The following is a 24,168-nucleotide window of genomic DNA, read 5'->3' as shown; positions in this document are numbered from 1 at the left end:
GCACTACTTCAAAGCGACGTCGCTGATATCTGCCGTAGTTCTTCGCCAAATACCGAAAGGAGAACAATGAACTGCTCAATGAACAGAAATTATTCTCTTCCCTGGGCCAGTCACGTGGCAGTTAAGGGGCACTCACATTGCAATTCACGTGAGCAGCACTGTGGCCATATCAGTAGTTGGGATGGGAGATTCATATCGTAAATATCTTACCATCTTACACCGTTATATGCATTTATTTCACGTCTAAAGTTATTTTCTGGCGACACTGTCGAAGGGAAATAAAGACAAAATATGAAGTCATGATATTATGCCAACTTATATTATACGTTCAAGGTTTCACCAGTTTTCAAATTAATTAGAAACTAAAACTCCACTTCCCGCCAGTTCTGTCTCAAATTCTATGTAACTTGACTTAGCACCCGTTTGCGTTCCATCTATACTTCTTTCTGGTATATTCTGCGTCTGGTATGAAAGCCAGTCATTTTGTGAGACGTCGTGGAATCATTAGGGAGAATTTAATGGAAGGTGGACTAGGAGCAATGGTACTACTCTCTGGTCCTTTCGAACATCGTCATTGCACAGTTCGTCTCCTGTGGTGCAGTGAAAGGCACATCCGTAGGTATGGCAAACCTGAAGTTGGTTTTGGTTGCGATAGAACATTCTGCCTTGGGTCGGTGAAGACTGCGTGTAGCTGCGGCGACGAGTTGAAGAGAGTTGAAGAGGGGCAGGTGTCGGAGCATAACGTTTGGGCAACGACTTACAGGACCATCTCAGGTTCAAAAATTATTCAAATGGCTCTGAGAACTATGGGACTTAACATCTGAGGTCATCAGTCCCCTTGAACTTAGAACTACTTAAACCTAACTAACCTAAGGACATCACACACATCCATCCCCGAGGCAGGATTCGAACCTGCGACCGTAGCAGTCGCGGGGTTCCGGACTGAAGCGCCTAGAACCGCACGGCCACCGCGGCCGGCAGGACCAGCTCAGGGATCTTTGCATGGGGAGCTACAGCCTACAGTGACTTTTGGAAGATGAAGAAGGCAGACTACACCCACGACATCACCCGCCGTTACTGGAATGTTATGCAAATTGGCTCTTTGCACAGGTCACAGTTTATTATGATCGCCAACTTTACGTATTCAAGAATATCCTGCCTGTTTCTTGATTTTTGTTCATTTTCCTGATTTTGTCTGTGTCGCTTCTTATCACCAGCAATTCAACAAATAATTTATTTTGTATATCTTAAGTCAATTCGTCTTGTTATATGCCTCGTGTAACAACCACGATGAAATACTTTCGTTCCTAATTTGTTCCTCCACAACGTTTCTAGCTGTTGTTTGTGTAGCAGCTCTTAATTCTGGACGGTTTGTAGTGAAAAGCACGAAGACCTGCAGCGGATCGACGTTTGGCGCAAGTGAATGGGGAGCTTCTCTGAAATTACCGTCCCATCATGGCTGTGCAGTATTTAAATAAATTTCGCAAGTCCAAAACCAGATGAAGATTTTAACAGCCTTCTTCCGTATACGGGAATTGAATTGTAATTAAGGTTTCCATGTGGTTTCCGGCACGACCACCGTTTCTGTTTCCTCTCGATACTCTCTTATGGAGCACATTAATTCGTTAGTGTAGAAACAACATATGAAACCAAAGAGGGTATGCTGACTAGCGTTCAATTTTTTAATTTTAATTGCTACACATTAGGAATCTTACAGAGTGTACCATTGGGGCACATACATCAAGATACGTGGGCATCACATAGTCTATAGTTATTACTCTTTGTTCGGCATCCATTTTTAATGTTTTTTTTTCACACGCCACGAGGAGCATTAAAAAATTGAGTCAAGTATTCTTGCTTGTAACGTAAAATAAAGAACTGGTTTTGTTAGCTTCTTTGCTTGGTACTATCGTACCGTCTTGTTCATCATTTCTTACCACGCTACGCTCAAAGTGGCTCCTGTCACAGTTTGCCCACTTCAGCCACCTGTAGCTGAAGTTTCTCTTTGATCTCAGAAGTTAGTGACTTCTGGTATTTAGCAGTCGTTTGATTTTTATAGTCGTCAAACTATTTTTAAGTTGTGCAGAATAAATTATAATAACTCATTTAGTTTTTTTTTTTTTTCTTGTAGGCAGGTGGCATTGGCGGACCTTGTGATTGTAAATAAGGTGGACCTCGCGACACGCGAGCAAATCGACGCTTTGCGTACAGAGATCTCGTGAGTATCGTACACAATATAATGCCTCCGTCTGTCGTAGAAACCATATACTGTGTGCTCTTTTCTATCTATCCCAGTTTTTGTTCTAGGTATTTTTCCCTCAGCTCCAAAACCTTAGCCGTATAGGACGTTAACTGCTTTACTTGTTACTGTGTAGTGCATATGCAGAGGATACGCCAAAAATCTATCAGGACGAAATCTTGGATTCTCTCTTGACTCAGATCAGCGCGTGAGATGTGGCAGAAACGAAACCTGAATGGTATGCATTTTTGTAAATCACAGATTTTAGGTGATCATGTGGAAAAAATCGATAAGAAACAAAGACATCGTTATGGATGAGAAGAGTTCACCGAGCAGTTAAACTATAATTCAAATAACAGAGTTCCGCTACTTACTTGGGATATGCAGAAAGTAAAGAACGAGTTTTGTTTTAGATATTTGGAAATACACTATAGTATTTTTTAATCGATCTTAATTCCTTTCGGTTTTATTCTTTTGCGGCTCATATGAAACTACTGTTTATCAACCAAGATTTTGTATGTCTTCCTCAGTTCAAACGACGTTGAAAGTGTACTTACTCAACAACTTCAGCCTCCTGTTTTAATGAGTTTTTTAATGTAACATGTATCATTGCTGCGTGTCCGTGGTGTTGAAAAATTTAACTTCATCGGTTACCTTGAGTGCTTTCCATCACGATGGGTTCTGCTAGGTTAGGTTAGGTTAGTTAGGTTAGGTTAGGTTAGGAGTCATGTCAAGGGCGATGAATAAGTGATCTCCCCTATTGCTTAGACATCCCGCACAGCGGTGAGGCTTCGTAAGAATCATAAGCGGCAGGCGTAGCGGTACATACTCGGCCACCGTGTCGGTACACACTCGGACACAGTATTAAATAGTATTGTTATGGCTCTTGCAATATTAATTTCTGACTTTGTGAAAACATACTTACTGCTAGATTTTCCACGCGAGCTATGGTAGCACGATCTGAATGCGGTTGATGGCTCACTATCGCACAGCATTTTTATCCTTGGATCGTGTTTATTAGCGTGCTATTCTCCACCCTTACCAGCTAACTTTACAACGATAATTGATTTCACCTTACAACTAGACTCAAAGCGATTGTTGCAGTAAGCAGTGAAAAGTGTTACTCTGAATTCATAAAAACTGTAGTCCACTTTAAGTACAATTTGCTTATGCTACGTTCATAAGGGCGGTTTCATCTGATACTCTGTAACAAATGTTTGTTTGCGATGTCTAATCACTGAGCGATTTGGGTACAGATTACCGTCGGATTTTGCGAACGTTATTTGCTTCGTTATCTGTTCTAATAGAGCCCAGACAGAGGCTTATCCGCAGTCGCTCTTCTCGCGAACCGCACGCGACTTGAACAGGAGAAGGGGGGAAGCGACTCCAGGATACAGATAGCGTAAAGTGGTTTCTGGAGTACAGATGTAGACGTAAATATAATAAAGAATAATTATTTTTCGTATATTGATATCCTATATTTTTCTTTTCTCTTCGAGTTGTAGCATTTATTATGTCTCGGCAGCTTAATGAGTCTGGGAGGAGGGGCGATAATGGAATATCCTGTGACGGTGTTCGCTTGAAGCGTGATAAAAGGGTGATCCCTTATCTGAGGTAGCAATGATGGTCATCACCGCGAAAATAAAAAAAAGATATCTAAGGGACTGAGCACGTGAGTGCTTCTTAACATACCTAATGCGCTATTCTATCCTTGCATTGCTACTCGTACTCTCAAGGAAGAGATACGTTACCTCTACACATTAGTTATTATTTGTTTCAGAATAGTGTTTGCTGATTTTGTGGCCTCCCTCTTCATTCTGTTATGCAGCATTTTCTAAAAGATAAGCATAACAGGGAAAAGAGGAAAATAGAAAGCAGAAAGTAGAGCAAAATACAAATGACCGTCCCCAAAAGTTAGAATTGCGTCATTGCTATAGGAAAGGAGCACTCCCCAGTAATTCAAATATTTAGAAAAGTATTGCATCAGACCAATAATGTCAGTAGTGTAAGAACGCCAGTGTTTCGTGGCGGTAACCTTGAGTAAAATGTTCTCTGGCTTCTAGTCGTATCAAGTGACGCGACATTAATACTAATAAATCTCGTGTATAAAAGTCGTTTTAATATCATTAATTACATTTTAAGAAAATGTTTAAATGACTTAATTCAACGCCGGGCGCAGTGGTTGAGAAACAAAACATTTCAAATGAGAAAAACGACAACAAAATGAAATAGAACAGTAAAATAAATGTTGTATAGGCGTTCAAAATAACAGCTCATTGCTATTTGTTTAAACTTGTGCATTTGATTGCTAGTGAATTGGACACACCACGAGGAAAGTTCGGAACACCGCTTTTCCCCGTTCCTATTGAATCGATGTGCCAACTTATTGCTCCGCTAAATCACGAGATAATATTAAAAATTCTGTTTTATTTAGAGGCAAAAAACTTGTTTCTTTAGCTCATTTGATCAGTGAAACGGTTCTTAAATCTTCCCCGAAAAGCTACCACTGTTGTGCTGTCCCCCTTTTTAAGGACAGCTACCCAGACTGTGCTAATGAACTCGTAGACGGGGAAAAGTGCCTGTTCGTTAGCTGATGCTGAATCTTCCATGTCATTTGCAACACATTGTTTTTTTCAGTGTCTCCTCATCGCATTTTGATTAATTTGGAACTGCCACATTGACAGTAATACCTGAAAAATGAAAGACAGCTTTAGTATATTTGTCTATTTGGCCACTATCGTAGTGTCAGAGACTGGAGCCAATACTATGGGTATAAAGAGACTTACTGCTGTTCAAAACTTGTCAGAAGGAGGTCCAAAATTCCTATGAAGATTATCAGCGTACCGCTAGTAACATCGATGTTCACTTAACAACGGATTTCTCACCACCGACAAGGACAAAAAGAAAGTGTCGTGAGAAACAATCGTTTTGCTCTGCAACTGCAGGAAGTCGGCTTTATTATGTAAATAAACTTGTTCGCCGCTGGAATCTGCCCGCCGCTGGGGAGAGCGCTGATAATGGTTTGTTGCAAGGGTATCTATAGTGGACAGTCTGTCATGTGTTACCGTTACCTTGCACTCAGGTTCTTGTACTGGTACGGTACCGGTACTTGAAGCTAGTTTAGTTTCAGGCACAATCAACGTAGTGTGACAAAGAAATGAAGATTTTACTGTAATTGTATGGTCAAAATTCACACAATTAAATCAAAGTTTGTTAAGCGAATAATATACGAGGTCGAATTTGCAAGTATTTGCCCCTTTATTTCGCGAAATTACGGCTGCATATGCGAAGTCAACATATCCACTCCTAGCGGTGGACCACTCTTGGACCTGCCCTTCCTGATCTGCCGGTAGATGCGCGGCACGGCGCTACTGTCAGTCCGTCCACGACTTACGAGGAACAAACTGTCACTGGTTTTCTATAGAGCAAGGGAAGAACGCCCGTCGAAAACCATATGGGAATGCTGTCCACGTATGGGGGTAAGTGTATCGCTTTGGGAAGTGTGAGGCGGTGAGTTCTGATTTCTCAAAAGGCGGTGAAGACTTACATGAGAGTGAGCGTTCAGGGAGGCCGCGTTTGTCACTGACTGACAACATTTCCCCCGTGGATGCAAAGGTGAAAGCGGATCGGCGTGTGCACACCAAGGTCATTTCGAAGCAGCTTGCCATTTCGTGTGGGAGTCATTACGACACCGACGTTAGGGCACCGGAAGATTTCATGTCGGTGGGTGACTAAGTAGTTGGATGACATGATGAATGGCAAACGAGTTTTTACTTTACTGAATCATCTGCAACGGTATGCTGAGGAGGGTGACAGTTTTCTGGATGTCATTGTTACTGGTTATGAAACGTGAATACTGTACTTCACGTTGGAATCGAAGCAGCAGAGCATGAGCATTGTGTAGGAACATCGGTGTTCACCTGTGACAAGTACATAAATACACTCCTGGAAATTGAAATAAGAACACCGTGAATTCATTGTCCCAGGAAGGGGAAACTTTATTGACACATTCCTGGGGTCAAATACATCACATGATCACACTGACAGAACCACAGGCACATAGACACAGGCAACAGAGCATGCACAATGTCGGCACTAGTACAGTGTATATCCACCTTTCGCAGCAATGCAGGCTGCTATTCTCCCATGGAGACGATCGTAGAGATGCTGGATGTAGTCCTGTGGAACGGCTTGCCATGCCATTTCCACCTGGCGCCTCAGTTGGACCAGCGTTCGTGCTGGACGTGCAGACCGCGTGAGACGACGCTTCATCCAGTCCCAAACATGCTCAATGGGGGACAGATCCGGAGATCTTGCTGGCCAGGGTAGTTGACTTACACCTTCTAGAGCACGTTGGGTGGCACGGGATACATGCGGACGTGCATTGTCCTGTTGGAACAGCAAGTTCCCTTGCCGGTCTAGGAATGGTAGAACGATGGGTTCGATGACGGTTTGGATGTACCGTGCACTATTCAGTGTCCCCTCGACGATCACCAGTGGTGTACGGCCAGTGTAGGAGATCGCTCCCCACACCATGATGCCGGGTGTTGGCCCTGTGTGCCTCGGTCGTATGCAGTCCTGATTGTGGCGCTCACCTGCACGGCGCCAAACACGCCTCGCCGATACCCCAGGAGCAACAGTGTCCCTAATTTGCTGGGAAGTGGCGGTGCGGTCCCCTACGGCACTGCGCAGGATCCTACGGTCTTGGCGTGCATCCGTGCGTCGCTGCGGTCCGGTCCCAGGTCGACGGGCACGTGCACCTTCCGCCGACCACTGGCGACAACATCGATGTACTGTGGAGACCTGACGCCCCACGTGTTGAGCAATTCGGCGGTACGTCCACCCGGCCTCCCGCATGCCCACTATACGCCCTCGCTCAAAGTCCGTCAACTGCACATACGGCTCACGTCCACGCTGTCGCGGCATGCTACCAGTGTTAAAGACTGCGATGGAGCTCCGTATGCCACGGCAAACTGGCTGACACTGACGGCGGCGGTGCACAAATGCTGCGCAGCTAGCGCCATTCGACGGCCAACACCGCGGTTCCTGGTGTGTCCGCTGTGCCGTGCGTGTGATCATTGCTTGTACAGCCCTCTCGCAGTGTCCGGAGCAAGTATGGTGGGTCTGACACACCGGTGTCAATGTGTTCTTTTTTCCATTTCCAGGAGTGTAAATCCGTTCAGTGCCATCTGTTGGCAGAGTGGTGTTAACGGTCTTCTGGGAACGTCTTTGTCAGCCCCTGCTGGATTTCATGCCACTAGATGTAACAATTAATGCCGACAGTTATTGTTCTACAATGTCACGGCTGCGGGTCGCCATCAAGGAGAAGCGCTGATGGATTGTCGATGTCAACATCGTGGTTACCCTCCATGACAGTGCGAGACAACACGCGGCAATCAGAACCGCCGACAATCTCCGGTCACAGGGAGAGTCTGTACCACGTACCATACAGTCCGGACTTCGCCTCTAGTGATTTATACGTATTCGGTCCGCTGAAGAAGTTCCTGGCAGGACGGCAATTCACGTGCAATGATGAATTCAAGAGAGCAGACCGCCGGGGGCCCACAGTCAGCCAGACTAATCCTACCACTGCGGCATTCCAAATGTAGTGCTGCGATGGGATAAATGTCTGAACCGGAGTGCAGACTAATTGGAAAAATAGTGTAAGGTACGTATAATAGTACATATACTTGTAATTACTTGTATGTACCGTTTTTCAGCTGATAAAAAATAGGGGCAAAGACTTTTTGATTCACTCCCACATCAATTAATAAGTGTTCAAATTTTTATAACGATTTGCTGTGTGTTATCGGGGCGAGAGAGAGAAAGACGGAGAGCACATATGTTACTCATTAGGTGCCGGAGTAATTTTGATTGTTATTATTGTGATGTATTTGCTTTCAACCTGCAATTATTCATTTTCACCAAGCTGAAGGTGACCGTTTGATAGATTCCTTTGTGTATAGAAGGATGTCGTTAGCGCTGGCACACTTCGGCTGGGAGGTAGTTGGCGGTTAGGGTCAGGCCAGGTGATGGCGATCTAAGGTATCTGTACACTCGTCTGCAAGAGTGATGTAATTATTTTAGAAACATCTATTGAGGATGGCAACAGAAAATAACGCCAACGATACGGCACGTTTTGAACACGTATAGCCGAGTGCGTTATCGCGCCGCTTCTGGGATACGGGGAGGCGAGTCAGCCCCTGATCGAATCCTCCTCGAGGGTTAACGATAAGGGTTGGTGAGCTGCTCAGCCTGGATGTGGTTTTTAGGCGGTTTCCCATATCCAACTAGGTAAATAATGGGCTGGTACCCGTCTCGCCTCCGATACAGGATACGCAAACATTTAGAAAACGTTCTCCCACCTGACCACGATATTTACTATAGGCGCTGGCGGATGGGGTCACGACATCGGTCCCGGGGCAAATGGTGACGTCAGGAAGGGAATTCGGCCACTAACATTGCTCCAATCTATATAAAATTGGCGACCCCCTAGAGAAACGGAAAATGGCAAAGAAAATGAAGATGAATGATACTAATTTTGATAATGCATTGTGTTCAGTGCAGATTAAAAGCAAATGCAAAAACGAATTTCGCAACAGTGTTTGGACCATTTTAATAGTTACCAGTCATGTGCGTCGATTTTTTACTGTGGGTCAATCACTTCGCTCCAGGAACGAAACATTAAAGGCGGAATTCGTCTTAATTATTACCTTGCGAGTGATGAAAGTATTACTGGCACACAAAGGCCTTTTGTTAGTATGAAAGCCAGCCGTGGTGGCCGAGTGGTTCTAGGCGCAACAGTCTGGAACCGTGCGACGGCTACGGTCGCAGGTTCGAATCCTGCCTCGGGCATGGATGTGTGTGATGTCCTTAGGTTAGTTAGGTTTAAGTAGTTCTAAGTTCTAGAGGACTGATGACCTCAGAAGTTAAGTCCCATAGTGCTCAGAGGCATTTGAACCATTTAGTATGAAAATTGACGGTTTGTAGTAAAGATTATTAAACCATCTACCGAATTTGTGATTAGAAGACGTTCTGAGCCCAGTGTTTTGCCTTTTTACGGGCAGTGCTCTCCCCGTAGTGACCTCGATGCTGACTGTGGTGGAAAGCACTACAGTTCACTATGACAGGCCTCGTACAGGCTATAGAGTCATTGATAACAGAGACGCCGATGATTGAGTCTAGTGGCAGGACGTCACGAGCAACAAACTGCAGTCAGTCAAGCCGACAACATGGCCATGACGCATTTCCAGTTTGAAGGGAGGCACAAAGACTAGACTTCGTATCGGATACTGTCCAACAAGAAGACCCATCGAATGCAGCGTTTGTGGAAAAACAGTCACGGTGCATCATATTTTAACATCTTGTGCTTTGTATCTTTGACCTACCAAGGTACTTACGCATAAGTATGGGCGATAATGATGCGATACTTGTGTGGCATGAGGGCTCCTCCCAAATTTGATTGCACGGAGGCATTTATGTGTTACAGAACAGCTGGTTCATCCCATTAGTTTCTAGATCAAGAGCCCTATATACTCCCTAAACAAATTTTATCAGTAGAGGAGAATGTTGTACCTTGAGGATAGCGTACCTAGGATCACGTGATGTTTTTTTGATCGCTGTTTCCAACTAAAGTCCGCAGATCGTGGTCGTGCGGTAGCGTTCTCGCTTCCCACGCCCGGGTTCCCGGGTTCGATTCCCGGCGGGGTCAGGGATTTTCTCTGCCTCGTGATGACTGGGTGTTGTGTGATGTCCTTAGGTTAGTTAGGTTTAAGTAGTTCTAAGTTCTAGGGGACTGATGACCATAGATGTAAAGTCCCATAGTGCTCAGAGCCATTTGAACCATTTTTTTTCAACTAATGGCTGATTTTACACTTACATGAAGGAAAGCGCAGTAAAAGAAGATTTACAGTTTTCGCCAGTTTCTACAGTTTTTGTTGTTGTTAGACATGAGATTGGGATTTGTGCAACATTTGTGAATGGTTCGCGTTCTGCACATGTATGTCCTGTGCATTATATTAAAGTATTTGGAATATGTAGGTAATTCGTCAGGTACATAATTTTATGTTGCTTAAAGTACTATATATTTTGGAACAATTTGCATAACATGTGGAAAAGTAAGCCGTACTTTGTCGGTCGTGCACCATCGTGTATTTGAAACAGGAGGTGGTCTTGTAGCGGAACATGTGATACTTTGCAAGTGAACTGAATTTCTTTAATGTCTTAATAATTTAACCCGTCATGAAAATGGAAATTTGGTTGTTCCTATTTCAAACTGTATTTAACTTGCAACTAGTTTTTGACGACATTTGTGCTTAATTTGATTTCACTTACTGATTACTGGTGTGCACTTGACCATGTTGTAAATGGAACGTGTTTAGAAAACCTTGATTTTTGGGAGTAATCTTTTGAAACCTCAGAAAAAGACTGAGGCACACACAATACATACATATACATCCTCCTTCTTTCACGGCTAGTCGGCAAGATCTCTTTCATTCTTTTCATAAGAGAAAACATAGATAGCAGAGAAGTTATTCCATGGAGTAAATGGACGCTCCAAAGAATAATAGGGCTTGAAACTACTTTGCATTGATAATCATCGTATATTAAAGGTTAGGAATCGGTAAGATAAGAAGAGATATTTCGAGATATGTACTGAGATATATAATTTATAAAATTTCTGAAAATATCGCGGAGAGACCGCTGCAAGAGACATTACACAGTCGATATCAAACCAGAGGATGTAATTGCCAGCAAGGTCAACCGTATCATCAGTGCGGCATTTGTGGTGTTCCGCACTAAGGACTCTTGGAAAAGTCATCGAATTCGGGTCCCTTACGCGTATCTGGAGGCAGGTGCTCGCCTGCCAGTGACTGAAGTTTCGCTCGCGGGAAATATAGGAGCAAAGGCGCGTTCAGCTCCGTTGATGCGCAATCTGTTGCGTGATTGGCGTGCCGGGTGTCGGATTCGTGACGCGCCACTCGAGGCGAGGCTGGGGTGAGGGGCTGGCGCGAGCTACGAGCCGCGAAGGCGGGCGCCGCCGAGTATTGCAACCAGATTACTCCGTAACTCAATCCCGACACGTGCGCCGTCATCAGATTGCCTGCGGCCCTCCCCGGCCGGATCGCTGTTAAACCGAGGCTGAACGAATTACCGCCGCCGCACAGGATACACCGCGTCGTCGCGCCCTTCTGCAGGCACCGCTCCGCCGTTATCCGCACTGTTGGCCCCCAAGTGCTTCAGAGGCTTCCCTAGCTCTTCCTGGAGCTCGCTTAGCTCAGATTTGCTTTGTAGAAAAGTCTCCACAGACTGATAACTGCAGGAAGTTGAGGAGTCTTTTCAAAAAGGTACACTGTCTAATAAAAGTATCCGTCGACCTATTAGTGGACATTAATGTAAGGCCTTTATGACGCTTTCATTGAGGTGTCTGAATATCTGTGGAGGAATGACAGCCCATTTTCCTCAAGAGCCGTAACTAGGAAAGGTAGTGAGTTGCCTGCTGGGGTCTGTAACGAAGTCGACGTTCTAACTCATCCCGAAGCTGTTCCAGTGGATTCTGGTCGGGACTCTGAGCAGGCCAGTCGATATTAGGAATGTCGGCAAATCATTGCCTCGCAGATGATGCAATGTGACAGGGTCCACTGTTGTGCTGTTCCTTCACTCTACCCAGTACACAACGCTGTAAAATGTCGTCTTATCCTTCCGAGTTTGGCGTGTTATCAAGCGCAGTAATGAGACCATACCCTAACCACGAAAAACACTGTAACTCATTTCGCGTCATCCACTGACCAGTGGCGTCTCTCTTTACACCAGTTCAAGTGTCGTTTAGCACTGACTTAAGGAATGTTTGGCCCGTGTGGAGCTGCTCTCCCATCGAACCCCACTCTTTTTGAGTCCCTACGCACAGCCATCGTGCTAGCTGGGCTGCTGGTAGCACTTTGGAACTCAGAAGTGATATCTTCCGTTGATTTTACGCGATTCTTACAACCACCCTCCACAATCTTCGACAGTCCCTGTCAGGACATGATGTCTGCCTGGTCTTGGTATAGCTGTACTCGTTTCTTCGCGTTTTTACTTCACAATCTCATCGTCAACTTTGGACTTGGGCAGCTTAAGAAGGTTCAAATGACCCGGATGGATTTACTGATCAGGTGACAACCAGTAACTAGTCGACGTTCGGATTCGCTGAGCTCTCCTGACCGATTTATACCGGCCGTTCCGCCTCTCGCGACGCCTAGTGGTCAGTTCCGCATTACGTGGGGATGTCCGGATACTTTTGTTCAGATAGTGTATTGTGTTGAATGCTCTGAGATATTTTGCAATGATGTCAAGTACAGTTGGCTGTAAGTGCATTACATTGTTGATGGAAAGAGTGCATTTCGCCAACACTTATTGCTCTCAGTACTAGTTTCCTCGATGAGTTAATGGGTATCTGCCAAAATATGAGTGTGGAGTACAGTCCTCCATTTACAGCCTCTTAGACACCTGGTAATGATTTGTAAACGTGAAAAGTGTTAAATTATACCATGGTCTACATTAAACTGCGGATCCTCCCTTAATTGGCTCCGTAAGTCTGTCTGAGGAAGGTCCTATAGGACCAGGCCTAGTTAAAAACACTGCTGGGATGAAAATTACTTTCTAATTGAGGACAGCCTTACTTACTTGTCCACGAACAGAATTTCAGATTTACCATCGAGAAGGGATAAAGTAAAAAATTTTGTTTCGGACATTGCCCAGACTCGTATGACACATTGCATGCACAAGAAGTAAATACGATTGTATATGACAATCTATATCTCTATGCTAATTTGGGCAGATACGGCGAGAAGCCCGTAGTAAATTGGAGCTTCAAGTCTGTCCGCGATACGTGCTAGAATAGCTCGCGCACTATCCTTGGGAAGTAGGTGTCCGGTTTCGAGCCCCGGCATGGTACACGGTTTTAACTTGTCACACATAGTCAGCGCAGACCATATTCATCTAATAAAAAGGAAAATTCTTTCTCATGAGTCATATTCGTCTGTTGCTGTACGCAACACTGCACATTTCTCCCTAAAGAAATAGTAGTGCTTGACAGAAGTTTAAGAAGGCACCAAGCAAAGTTGAAGGCTCGAGTCAATCATCAGAAGATGGTAATGATCGATGAATCAGGATGTAGAGCTATTCTAGACGCCGCACAAATTTAAATTTAATAGTGACATGTTTCACCAGTAGAACAATTTACGCTATGATAGAGCGCTGCATACGACTGCTTTTTCGAGACATTGAATACAGCGTTACAGAGATCTGTTAGGAACTATTTCCGCATAAGACTTACAGTACGTGGTTACAGAGATCTGTTAGGAACTTTTCCCGATAAGACTTACAGTATAAGCGGTGAACCTTCGCTGTTCACAGTGAAACGACTCAAAACACTGCTTCGGAACTGAGAACGACCTTTCATTGATTTCTTCAATCTTCCCAAGGTTGTGCAAGAGTCCGCAGTCTAACATACGATATTCATCAGCACTGTAATCTCCGTTGTAACACTGAAAGTAAATTAAATATTCCCGTGGCATTAACTAGTACCGAATAGTATCTCAGTTAGTTTGTAACATATTCCATAGATAATTTGAACGAGTGTTTTATCGAAATGACGTGGAAAGAATCGGTTTACGGGATATGTATCGTATACATTGTTACTGTTAACATAATTAACGAATTTTTGTATCTCTTAATACGATTTCTGGTCTTGTCGACCAAGACATTATATCGAAAGTGTGAGGCGATGTCCCAGTGCTTCTTTTAGGAGCTACTCCATCTTTTATCATTCCTCTTTTTGGCTGAGATGAGCTAGAGAGGGGAACGAATTTTGGCTACTACAGTAATTGCTATTTTTTACGAAGAAACGATTTGATTCTCGACGCATGACCTGAGTTTTGAATATATTTCTATGAATGAAAAACATAAAACCAAGTTACTATAAACAAAACAGTTTCTCTTGCTGCGTCGAGGTAATAATTTAAGGATGATCGCCACCGCTGTGAGAGAAGTGTTGTAATGTTATCATCCCATGCCTACAGAATTAAATCAAGCGGACATGCCGAATCATATTTGAAAATGTAATTATGATAATACTCGGCCGCAGGTTCGAATCCTGCCTCGGGCATGGATGTGTGTGATGTCCTTAGATTAGTTAGGTTTAAGTAGGTCTAAGTTCTAGGGGACTGATGACCTCAGTTGTTAAGTCTCATAGTGCTCAGAGCCATTTGAACCATATGATAATACTGCTAATTCTCTGTAGCCCCGCTAGGTTGAAAAATAAAATAAAATAAATATTTCAATTAATATTCCATTATTGATGTATTATATATTCAGTCTAATAACGACATCACGTGTCGTAAGGTACAGTATGATTTATCCCAGCACGACCATTGAAAGGGCTGTCTGGCATGAGTGTAGCGCTGTGTCTCGATATGTTATGGGGCACGTAAAATTTCTGAGTATAATTTTCCACATTAGTATTCTCTGTGCAAGTTGTATGCAAAACAATGGGGAACAATCACATTCAGGGCCATACTACATATGAAGAACTTGAAAAATGGACTTCGATGATTGCGCGGGATTAGCCGAGCGGTCTGGGGCGCTGCAGTCATGGACTGTGCGGCTGGTCCCGGTGGAGGTTCGAGTCCTCTCTCGGGCATGTGTGTGTGTGTGTGTTTGCCCTTAGGATAATTTAGGTTAAGTAGTGTGTAAGCTTACGGACTGATGACCTTAGCAGTTAAGTCCCATAAGATTTCACACACTTTGGACTTCGATGATTAGCACACACTTCGATGATTAGCCTGTAGCTTCCTACAACTTCGTGATAATTTACGTAAAAACAAACGTTGGCCAATATATATATACGCACACAGTTTTCACAAGATGACATCGCATACGATTTTAGATTACGTACAGTTATGATTTACGGAACACTGATTGTTCTGCTCCAAAAGTCAACATTCCAGCAGGATTACCTTATAAGTTGTACAGAAGATGTACCTCAGAAGATATAACAGATTTGAAAAGGTGATTTAGTCTACGAAGCTGTGTAACCATTCAGTTATGGATCACGGTTGTTACCAGATATAGAAAGTATCTTGAAGAGGTGTTTGATACGAAAGACTTGGACACTCGATATGAAACCAACGCTTTCCGAAATACATTGTACATGCTTCTGACTTTTTAGCCGCTCTCTTCGTTGCATGGTGCTGCGCAGGAGGCAGTATGTCGTATATAGCATCACTGAACTGTAAATTTCTGTCCATGAAATGGCAGTTAGCGCCTCTGGTTATTGATGTCATTATCCGTATTCCTATGGCCAATTATTGTGTTTTGAAGAGACTATGTCCACAACTTCAAATAGGGGTAATGCAGGAGTAGGTTTAATAATGAATAAAAAAATAGGAGTGCGGGTAAGCTACTACAAACAGCATAGTAAACGCATAATTGTGGCCAAGATAGACACGAAGGCCATGCCTACTACAGTAGTACAAGTTTATATGCCAACTAGCTCTGCAGATGATGAAGAAATTGATGAAATGTATGATGAGATAAAAGAAATTATTCAGATAGTGAAGGGAGACGAAAATTTAAGAGTCATGGGTGACTGGAATTTGAGAGTAGGAAAAGGGAGAGAAGGAAACATAGTAGGTGAATATGGATTGGGGGTAAGAAATGAAAGAGGAAGCCGCCTGGTAGAATTTTGCACAGAGCATGACTTAATCATAGTTAACACTTGGTTCTAGAATCATAAAAGAAGGTTGTATACATGGAAGAATCCTGGAGATACTAGAAGGTGTCGGATAGATTATATAATGGTAAGACAGAGATTTAGGAACCAGGTTTTAAATTGTATGACATTTCCAGGGCTAGATGTGGATTCTGACCACAATCTATTGGTTATGACCAGTAGATTAAAACTGAAGAAACTGCAAAAAAGTGGGAATTTAAGGAGATGGGAACTGGATAAACTGACTAAACCAGAGGTTGTACAGAGTCTCAGGGAGATCATAAGGGAACAATTGACACGAATAGGGGGAAGAAATACAGTAGAAGAAGAATGGGTAGCTCTGAGGGATGAAGTAGTGAAGGCAGCAGAGGATCAAGTAGGTAAAAAGACGAGGGCAAGTAGAAATCCTTGGGTAACAGAAGAAATATTGAATTTAATTGATGAACGGAAAAAATATAAAAATGCAGTAAATGAAGCAGGCGAAAAGGAATACAAACGTCTCAAAAATGAGATCAACAACAAGTGCAAAATGGCTAAGTAGGGATGGCTAGAGGACAAATGTAAGGATGTAGAGGCTTATCTCATGAGGGGCAAGACAGATACTGCCTACAAGAAAATTAAAGAGACCTTTGGAGAAAAGAGAGCCACTTGTATGAATATCAAGAGCTCAGATGGAAACCCAGTTCTAAACAAAGAAGGGAAAGCAGAAAGGTGGAAGGAGTATATGGAGGGTCTATACAAGGGCGATGTACTTGAGGACAATATTATGGAAATGGAAGAGGATGTGGATGAAGATGAAATGGGAGATATGATACTGCGTGAAGAGTTCGACAGAGCACTGAAAGACCTTAGTCGAAACAAGGCCCCGGGAGTAGACAACATTCCATTAGAACTACTGACGGCCTTGGGAGAGCCAGTCCTGACAAAACTCTTCCACCTGGTGAGCAAAATGTATGAGACAGGCGAAATACCCTCAGACTTCAAGAAGAATATAATAATTCCAATCCCAAAGAAAGCAGGTGATGACAGATGTGAAAATTACCGAACTATCAGTTTAATAAGTCACAGCTGCAAAATACTAACACAAATTCTTTACAGACGAATGGAAAAACTGGTAGAAGCTGACCTCGGGGTATATCAGTTTGGATTCCGTAGAAATGTTGGAACACGTGGGGCAATACTGACCTTACGACTTATCTTAGAAGAAAGATTAAGGAAAGGCAAACCTACGTTTCTAGCATTTGTAGACTTAGAGAAAGCTTTTGACAATGTTGACTGGAATACTCTCTTTCAAGTTCTAAAGGTGGCAGGGATAAAATACAGGGAGCGAAAGGCTATTTACAATTTGTACAGAAACCAGTTGGAAGTTATAAGAGTCGAGGGGCACGAAAGGGAAGTAGTGGTTGCGAAGGGAGTGATACAGGGTTGTAGCCTCTCCCCGATTTTATTTAATCTGTATATTAAGCAAGCAGTAAAGGAAACAAAAGAAAAATTTGGAGTAGGTTTTGAAATCCACGGAGAAGAAATAAAAACTTTGAGGTTCGCCGATGACATTGTAATTCTGTCAGAGACAGCAAAGGACTTGGAAGAGCAGTTGAACGGGATGGACAGTGTCTTTAAAGGAGGATATAAGATGAACATCAACAAAAGCAAAACGAGGATAGTGGAATGTAGTCGAATTAAGTCGGGTGATGCTGAGGGAATTAGATTAGGAAATGAGACACTTAAAGTAGTAAAGGAGTTTTGCCATTTGGGGAGCAAAATAACTGATGATGGTCGAAGTAGAGAGGATATAAAATGTAGACTGGCAGTGGCAAGGAAAGCGTTTCTGATGAAGAGAAATTTGTTAACATCGAGTATAGATTTAAGTGTCAGGAAGTCGTTTCTGAATGTTTTTGTGTGGAGTTTAGCCATGTATGGAAGTGAAATATGGACGATAAATAGTTCGGACAAGAAGAGAATAGAAACTTTCAAAATGTGGTGCTACAGAAGAATGCTGAAGATTAGATGGGTGGATCACATAACTAATGAGGAGGTATTGAATAGGATTGGGGAGAAGAGGAGTTTGTGGTACAACTTGACAAGAAGAAGGGACCGGTTGGTAGGACATGTTCTGAGGCATCAAGGGATCACCAATTCTCATATCAAAAGTTAGACAAGTTAATGAAGGCAAAATGATATTCAAATATTCACAGTGATAATTAATTCTTGATACACAATAATTGGAACCTGTGGCAACTTCTTAATAACATTTAATAGTGGCAACCTGAGCATACGCAAATCAGATGAACATAACATGATGGGGCGGTGGAAAACTGATAATAAATAGTGCAAGTACTCGGTGATTGTAGTGAAGGTGGGTAGCATAGGACAGAACTACTGAAGATAGGAGTATTGCGGGTAATATGTAGAATTACTGAAGGTAATATGTCACACCTGCTGTGGGTATTCTAAGCAAACTGCTCATGACTTCAAGGCGCATATTCAGAATTAGAATCTGAGGTTGTAAAATTAGAAATTGAATTGAAATTACATACATCTCACGCAGTAGCGGCTCCCTGTCACAACAGTGAAGCTGTCAGTGATGGAAGTACTGTGACCTCAGTCAGTGTCAGCGCCAGCGTCCATGTCCAGTCAGTAAGTGTTGGAGGGGCCGAAAATTTTCTAAGTCCCCCCAAACGCATCAGACCAGCCGATGGCTGTCGAAGATAACGGAGTGGCCCCAGGCTCTAAGACGAGAGGTAAGATGACAAGAACTGAAGATGACTAACAAGAAAGAAGAAGAAAAAGAAGAAGGAGTGAAGTGATTCCTTTGTGGGGGCGTCCCATAAGGAAACCTCGCATTCAATACATGTCCAATTTGATTGAAGGGCTGGGAATCTTCCTAACTCCAACCGACCCAAATGTTCTTCAAAGAGTGCAGGTCCCCTTCTGCGGGCTATGTTTTATTTGGTTAACCAGTGATTTCTTTTCTACCATTGTGATTTCTTTTCTACCATTCTCCTCTGAAAAAAAGTCCTTCCTCATTATTTCTGTCGATCTCCTCGGAAAATGAGGCAGCTTCCCTCCGGCAGTGCCGTGTATCGCTTTCACCGTGGAAAAAATTTAGATGAAGCAAATGTCCGTAGGTCGTTTTTGTAAGACCTACGTGTGCAGCAGCATTTTGCTGTTTTCAAAGGCTTAGCTTGGGGTTCTCTTTTCATGTGCGAGATAGCGACCTACAGCGTTCGTATCAAAAGTAGGGTTTAAACGTTGAGCTGCTGGTAGCGCCTCTCGCTAAAAATTTCTTCTCATTCTGCCCAGTAGAAACATTTGTACCAGCAATCGCTACAGGGTGTCCTAACTGTTGTCCGCCTCGACGACGACGCCACGGCGTGTCACGAAGACGCGTGCAGGGCCCGGCCGTTACAGTCACCACTTCCCCTCGCTGATCTTCTAAGAAAGACTCAGCAGAAACCTGGACTGTTTCCGTGTTCGGCTCTGCACCCGTGTCGTCCATTGTGCTTAAAAAACATTCCTTGCAAATCTGTTTCAGATTACTATGGAAAGGGACAATCACTCTTGTATTCTATATCAGTTCATTTCTACAATTACGATTAATTTTTCATGTCGAGGATTTAGATGAATTTACTTATCGTGTATGACAGGTTTTGAAAAACCGTCCTTTAACAACAATAAGTGGGTCACATTGTCATGGTCCGGAACCTCAGAACAGTTATCTCGGAAACGGTGAAGCTGGTCCCGTGTCCACACGCTACTCTCGTGAGCATCTATGGGAAGTAGGTGAAGTTCAGGAGCAACCACGAGTACGTGACAAGGTTCTGGACATCCACGCTTCATCACTGAACGTAGAGGTCGGAAGCTTGCCCCCTCTGTACAGCAAAATAGGTAGCGTACTATCCCAGATCTGATAGAGTACAATGCTGGTGCAAGCACAAATGTTTCGGAGAACACCATTCAGCCAGCATTTTTGGAGATGGGGCTCCGCAGCAGACGACTCCTAGCTGTTCCAACGTTGACCCAATGACATTGTCAGTTCCAGTGGACACAAGATCATCAAGAAAGGGCAATTAGTAAATGGAAACATTTCGCGTTGCCGGATGAACCACATTTATTGTTGCATCAAGTGGATGGTCGTGTCCGGATGCACCATCATCCAGGCGAACGGCTACTCAAAACATGCACTGCGGCACGGACGTAGGCCAGTTGGGGGCAGTATTACGCTATAGAGGACATTCACTAGAGTTTCCAAGGGACCTACGGTGATGATAATATTTGAAGGCACCATGATAGCTGTGCACTACGTGAATATTATTGCGGATCACTTGCATAGCTTTGCACTTGATACCTTTCCCCGATGGCGTTGATATCTTCCATATGGACAATTCTCCATACCACGAGATCATAATCGTGCTACTATGGTTTGATGAACATGATAGTGAAGCTACTTTGGTATCATCATGACCAAATTCGCCTGATGTGAACCCGATCGCACACATCTGGGAAGCTATCGGGCACCAGCTCCACACCCACAATCTACCGGCTTATAATACACTCCCGGAAATGGAAAAAAGAACACATTGACACCGGTGTGTCAGACCCACCATACTTGCTCCGGACACTGCGAGAGGGCTGTACAAGCAATGATCACACGCACGGCACAGCGGACACACCAGGAACCGCGGTGTTGGCCGTCGAATGGCGCTAGCTGCGCAGCATTTGTGCACCGCCGCCGTCAGTGTCAGCCAGTTTGCCGTGGCATACGGAGCTCCATCGCAGTCTTTAACACTGGTAGCATGCCGCGACAGCGTGGACGTGAGCCGTATGTGCAGTTGACGGACTTTGAGCGAGGGCGTATAGTGGGCATGCGGGAGGCCGGGTGGACGTACCGCCGAATTGCTCAACACGTGGGGCGTCAGGTCTCCACAGTACATCGATGTTGTCGCCAGTGGTCGGCGGAAGGTGCACGTGCCCGTCGACCTGGGACCGGACCGCAGCGACGCACGGATGCACGCCAAGACCGTAGGATCCTACGCAGTGCCGTAGGGGACCGCACCGCCACTTCCCAGCAAATTAGGAACACTGTTGCTCCTGGGGTATCGGCGAGGACCATTCGCAACCGTCTCCATGAAGCTGGGCTACGGTCCCGCACGCCGTTAGGCCGTCTTCCGCTCACGCCCCAACATCGTGCAGCCCGCCTCCAGTGGTGTCGCGACAGGCGTGAATGGAGGGACGAATGGAGACGTGTCGTCTTCAGCGATGAGAGTCGCTTCTGCCTTGGTGCCAATGATGCTCGTATGCGTGTTTGGCGCCGTGCAGGTGAGCGCCACAATCCGGACTGCATACGACCGAGGCACACAGGGCCAACACCCGGCATCATGGTGTGGGGAGCGATCTCCTACACTGGCCGTACACCACTGGTGATCGTCGAGGGGACACTGAATAGTGCACGGTACATCCAAACCGTCATCGAACCCATCGTTCTACCATTCCTAGACCGGCAAGGGAACTTACTGTTCCAACAGGACAATGCACGTCCGCATGTATCCCGTGCCACCCAACGTGCTCTAGAAGGTGTAAGTCAACTACCCTGGCCAGCAAGATCTCCGGATCTGTCCCCCATTGAGCATGTTTGGGACTGGATGAACCGTCGTCTCACGCGGTCTGCACGTCCAGCACGAACGCTGGTCCAACTGAGGCGCCAGGTGGAAATGGCATGGCAAGCCGTTCCACAGGTCTACATCCAGCATCTCTACGATCGTCTCCATGGGAGAATAGCAACCTGCATTGCTGCGAAAGATGGATATACACTGTACTAGTGCCGACATTGTGCATCCTCTGTTGCCTGTGTCTATGTGCCTGTGGTGATGTCAGTGTGATCATGTGATGTATCTGACCCCAGGAATGTGTCAATTAAGTTTCCCCTTCCTGGGACAATGAATTCACGGTGTTCTTATTTCAATTTCCAGGAGTGTATATGAGACTTCATGGCCTGTAGGTAGACATCTAGGGGCACGTACTTCCGGAAACCTACCAAGGAATTGCCGTATCCCTATCACTCAGAACCGCTGCTGTATTGCATTCCAAAAGTGTACAAACACTCTGTTAAGCATATGTTCATGATGTTTTGGTTCATCAGTTTGTGCGTTACGTTCGTGAACACTGACGAAGACTAAAAGTAACAAGAAGCCTACTAAGAACAATTACAAATGGGAGAAACATAGGCTCGTACTCCACCGTTCATACCTTTCTGTATCCTGATGGAATTAATAGCAAAGAGAGAAGAACGTGAGTACAATGACGACATCAGATCAGGGACGAAAATGAAAAATGCTGAAGCGTCGAGAAGCTAGCTTTAAGGAGGGAGATAGTAACAATGAGCCTTCCCGTTTTTTGGTTGAGAATGAGGAGTGCTCTTTCATATCCAAAATCGTACTCTGTGCTGCCAAAGGAGATCTGGTTGATTCTCTCTTGTGACGTCAATTGCCTGACAAGTTGGCCTTCCGTTTGTTAGTGTGGGCTCCCAAAACTGGAACCATTACTACTACTTCAAGTAACTGCTTAGTTGTCCTCATACGGCTGGATATTCCGCGCTCCAGACTGTGCTGAGCATAAACACCAAGGTCATTTGTATTGCAGTCAGATATGTTGACTGTTGAGCTGCGAAGGCGAGCTGAAAACATTAAAAATTATAGATGGTCATCCATTTGCCACAATGTGGGAAGTTCACTTGCTGATACGGCTATCTGTAAAATTACAGAGAAGCCATTGGGGTAGCTTTCTCTATAACAATACTTACCAAACGCAGGAAGACACAAACTGAAATTGCATATTGAATAGTTCCCCTACTTATTTTGTCGAGTTCGAGTACTGTGATTCACATTCATGGGTTGATGTAGGATATATGTAAGTAATGATCTGCAGTGTTTCAGGCTTCTATGTGCGTAGTACAGATAATTATCGTTAGTTTTTATGCAGGACGGTGTTATTATCGTTCCTACAACAATAAGAATGGACGCGAAAGGAGAGTGAAATGGTTCAAATGGCTCTGAGCACTATGGGACTTAACATCTCAGGTTGTCAGTCCCCTAGAACTTAGAACTACTTAAACCTAACTAACCTAAGGACATCACACACATACATGCCCGAGGCAGGACTCGAACCTGCGACCGTAGCGGTCGCGCTGTTCCAGTCTGAAGCGCCTAGAACCGCTCGGCCATAACGGCCGGTCAAAGGAGAGTGAAGTCTGCGTCAAGCGAGCTTCAGATTCCAGTCCATGATAGTTATCTCAGTTTTCAGTGGATTACCCAAATCGCTGTAGGGGGAGGACCGGATTGTTTCCATGAAAAGAGCATGGATGGCGCCTGTCCGTTCCTCTGACAAGCTGAGTATCTGCTTCGCCAGGAAGAATCTTTACTTCTATAGGAAGTCTACAAGGTAACCTCTAATCTTCCTCCCTTTCTTCAGAAGAAATTGGTCCACAGTCCAGTGATGAGTCGATGTACGCCACGACCCCTACTCCGCTTTCCCCTTCATAAAAAAATCGTGTTGAATTATTCGAGGTATCATGACACAAAACTCATACAACGTTTAGAATAACTTACGGGACGCCTTCTTCGCTGTCCAGAAGTGGATTATTCTTTCCATGACCCTGCCCTCTGCTTTTCTTTTTCATGAAAGTCAAATGTGTCAATCAAATCACGTGTGAAGACGGCAGTCTTCATTGTGTGCCGTTTTGTACCAGTTAACCCTAACAGTAGACTTAACTTCTGAATCATCTTTTGCTTTCCGTAACTCTTCCACTACCTCAAGATCTTGTTCTCGTCGCATTCGGGCGGACGACGGTTCAATCCCGCGTCCGGCCATCCTGTTTTAGGTTTTCCGTGATTTCCCTAAATCACTCCAGGCAAATGCCGGGATGGTTCCTCTGAAAGGGCACGGCCGACTTCCTTCCCCATCCTTCCCTAATCCGATGAGACCGATGACCACGCTGTCTGGTCTCCTTCCCCAAAACCAACCAACCAACCAATCTTGTTCTCGAATATTCCTTCTGTTGTGGATTGGCAGGAGAGCCAACCCACGAATTTTAGAGGAAGCCGAAAGGCACGCGTTTAAGCTCACGCAGGCTGGCGTGAGGTCTGGAACAGGACAAGGAGTTTAGACTTTAGAAAAAAGGATG

General features: G+C 44.5%; 1 protein-coding gene across 2 annotated transcripts in view; it reads left to right on the top strand.

Moving 5' to 3' along the window:
- LOC126262767 (COBW domain-containing protein 1-like) overlaps positions 1 to 24,168 on the top strand; it is a 566,092-nt gene that overhangs the window by 305,658 nt on the left and 236,266 nt on the right. The window contains exon 7 of one of the 2 annotated variants that reach the window (XM_049959580.1): positions 2,132 to 2,218. The exons of the other annotated variant lie outside the window; for it this stretch is intronic. Coding sequence (XP_049815537.1) covers positions 2,132 to 2,218 — 87 coding nt within the window. The remainder of the gene's footprint in view (positions 1 to 2,131; positions 2,219 to 24,168) is intronic. 2 annotated transcript variants of the gene reach the window in all.

The sequence above is a fragment of the Schistocerca nitens genome, chromosome 6 (assembly GCF_023898315.1).
Source record: "Schistocerca nitens isolate TAMUIC-IGC-003100 chromosome 6, iqSchNite1.1, whole genome shotgun sequence".
NCBI classification, from domain to species: domain Eukaryota; kingdom Metazoa; phylum Arthropoda; class Insecta; order Orthoptera; family Acrididae; genus Schistocerca; species Schistocerca nitens.
The sequence above is the reverse complement of the archived record's forward strand: the minus strand, read 5'-3'. Positions and strand labels throughout refer to the sequence as shown.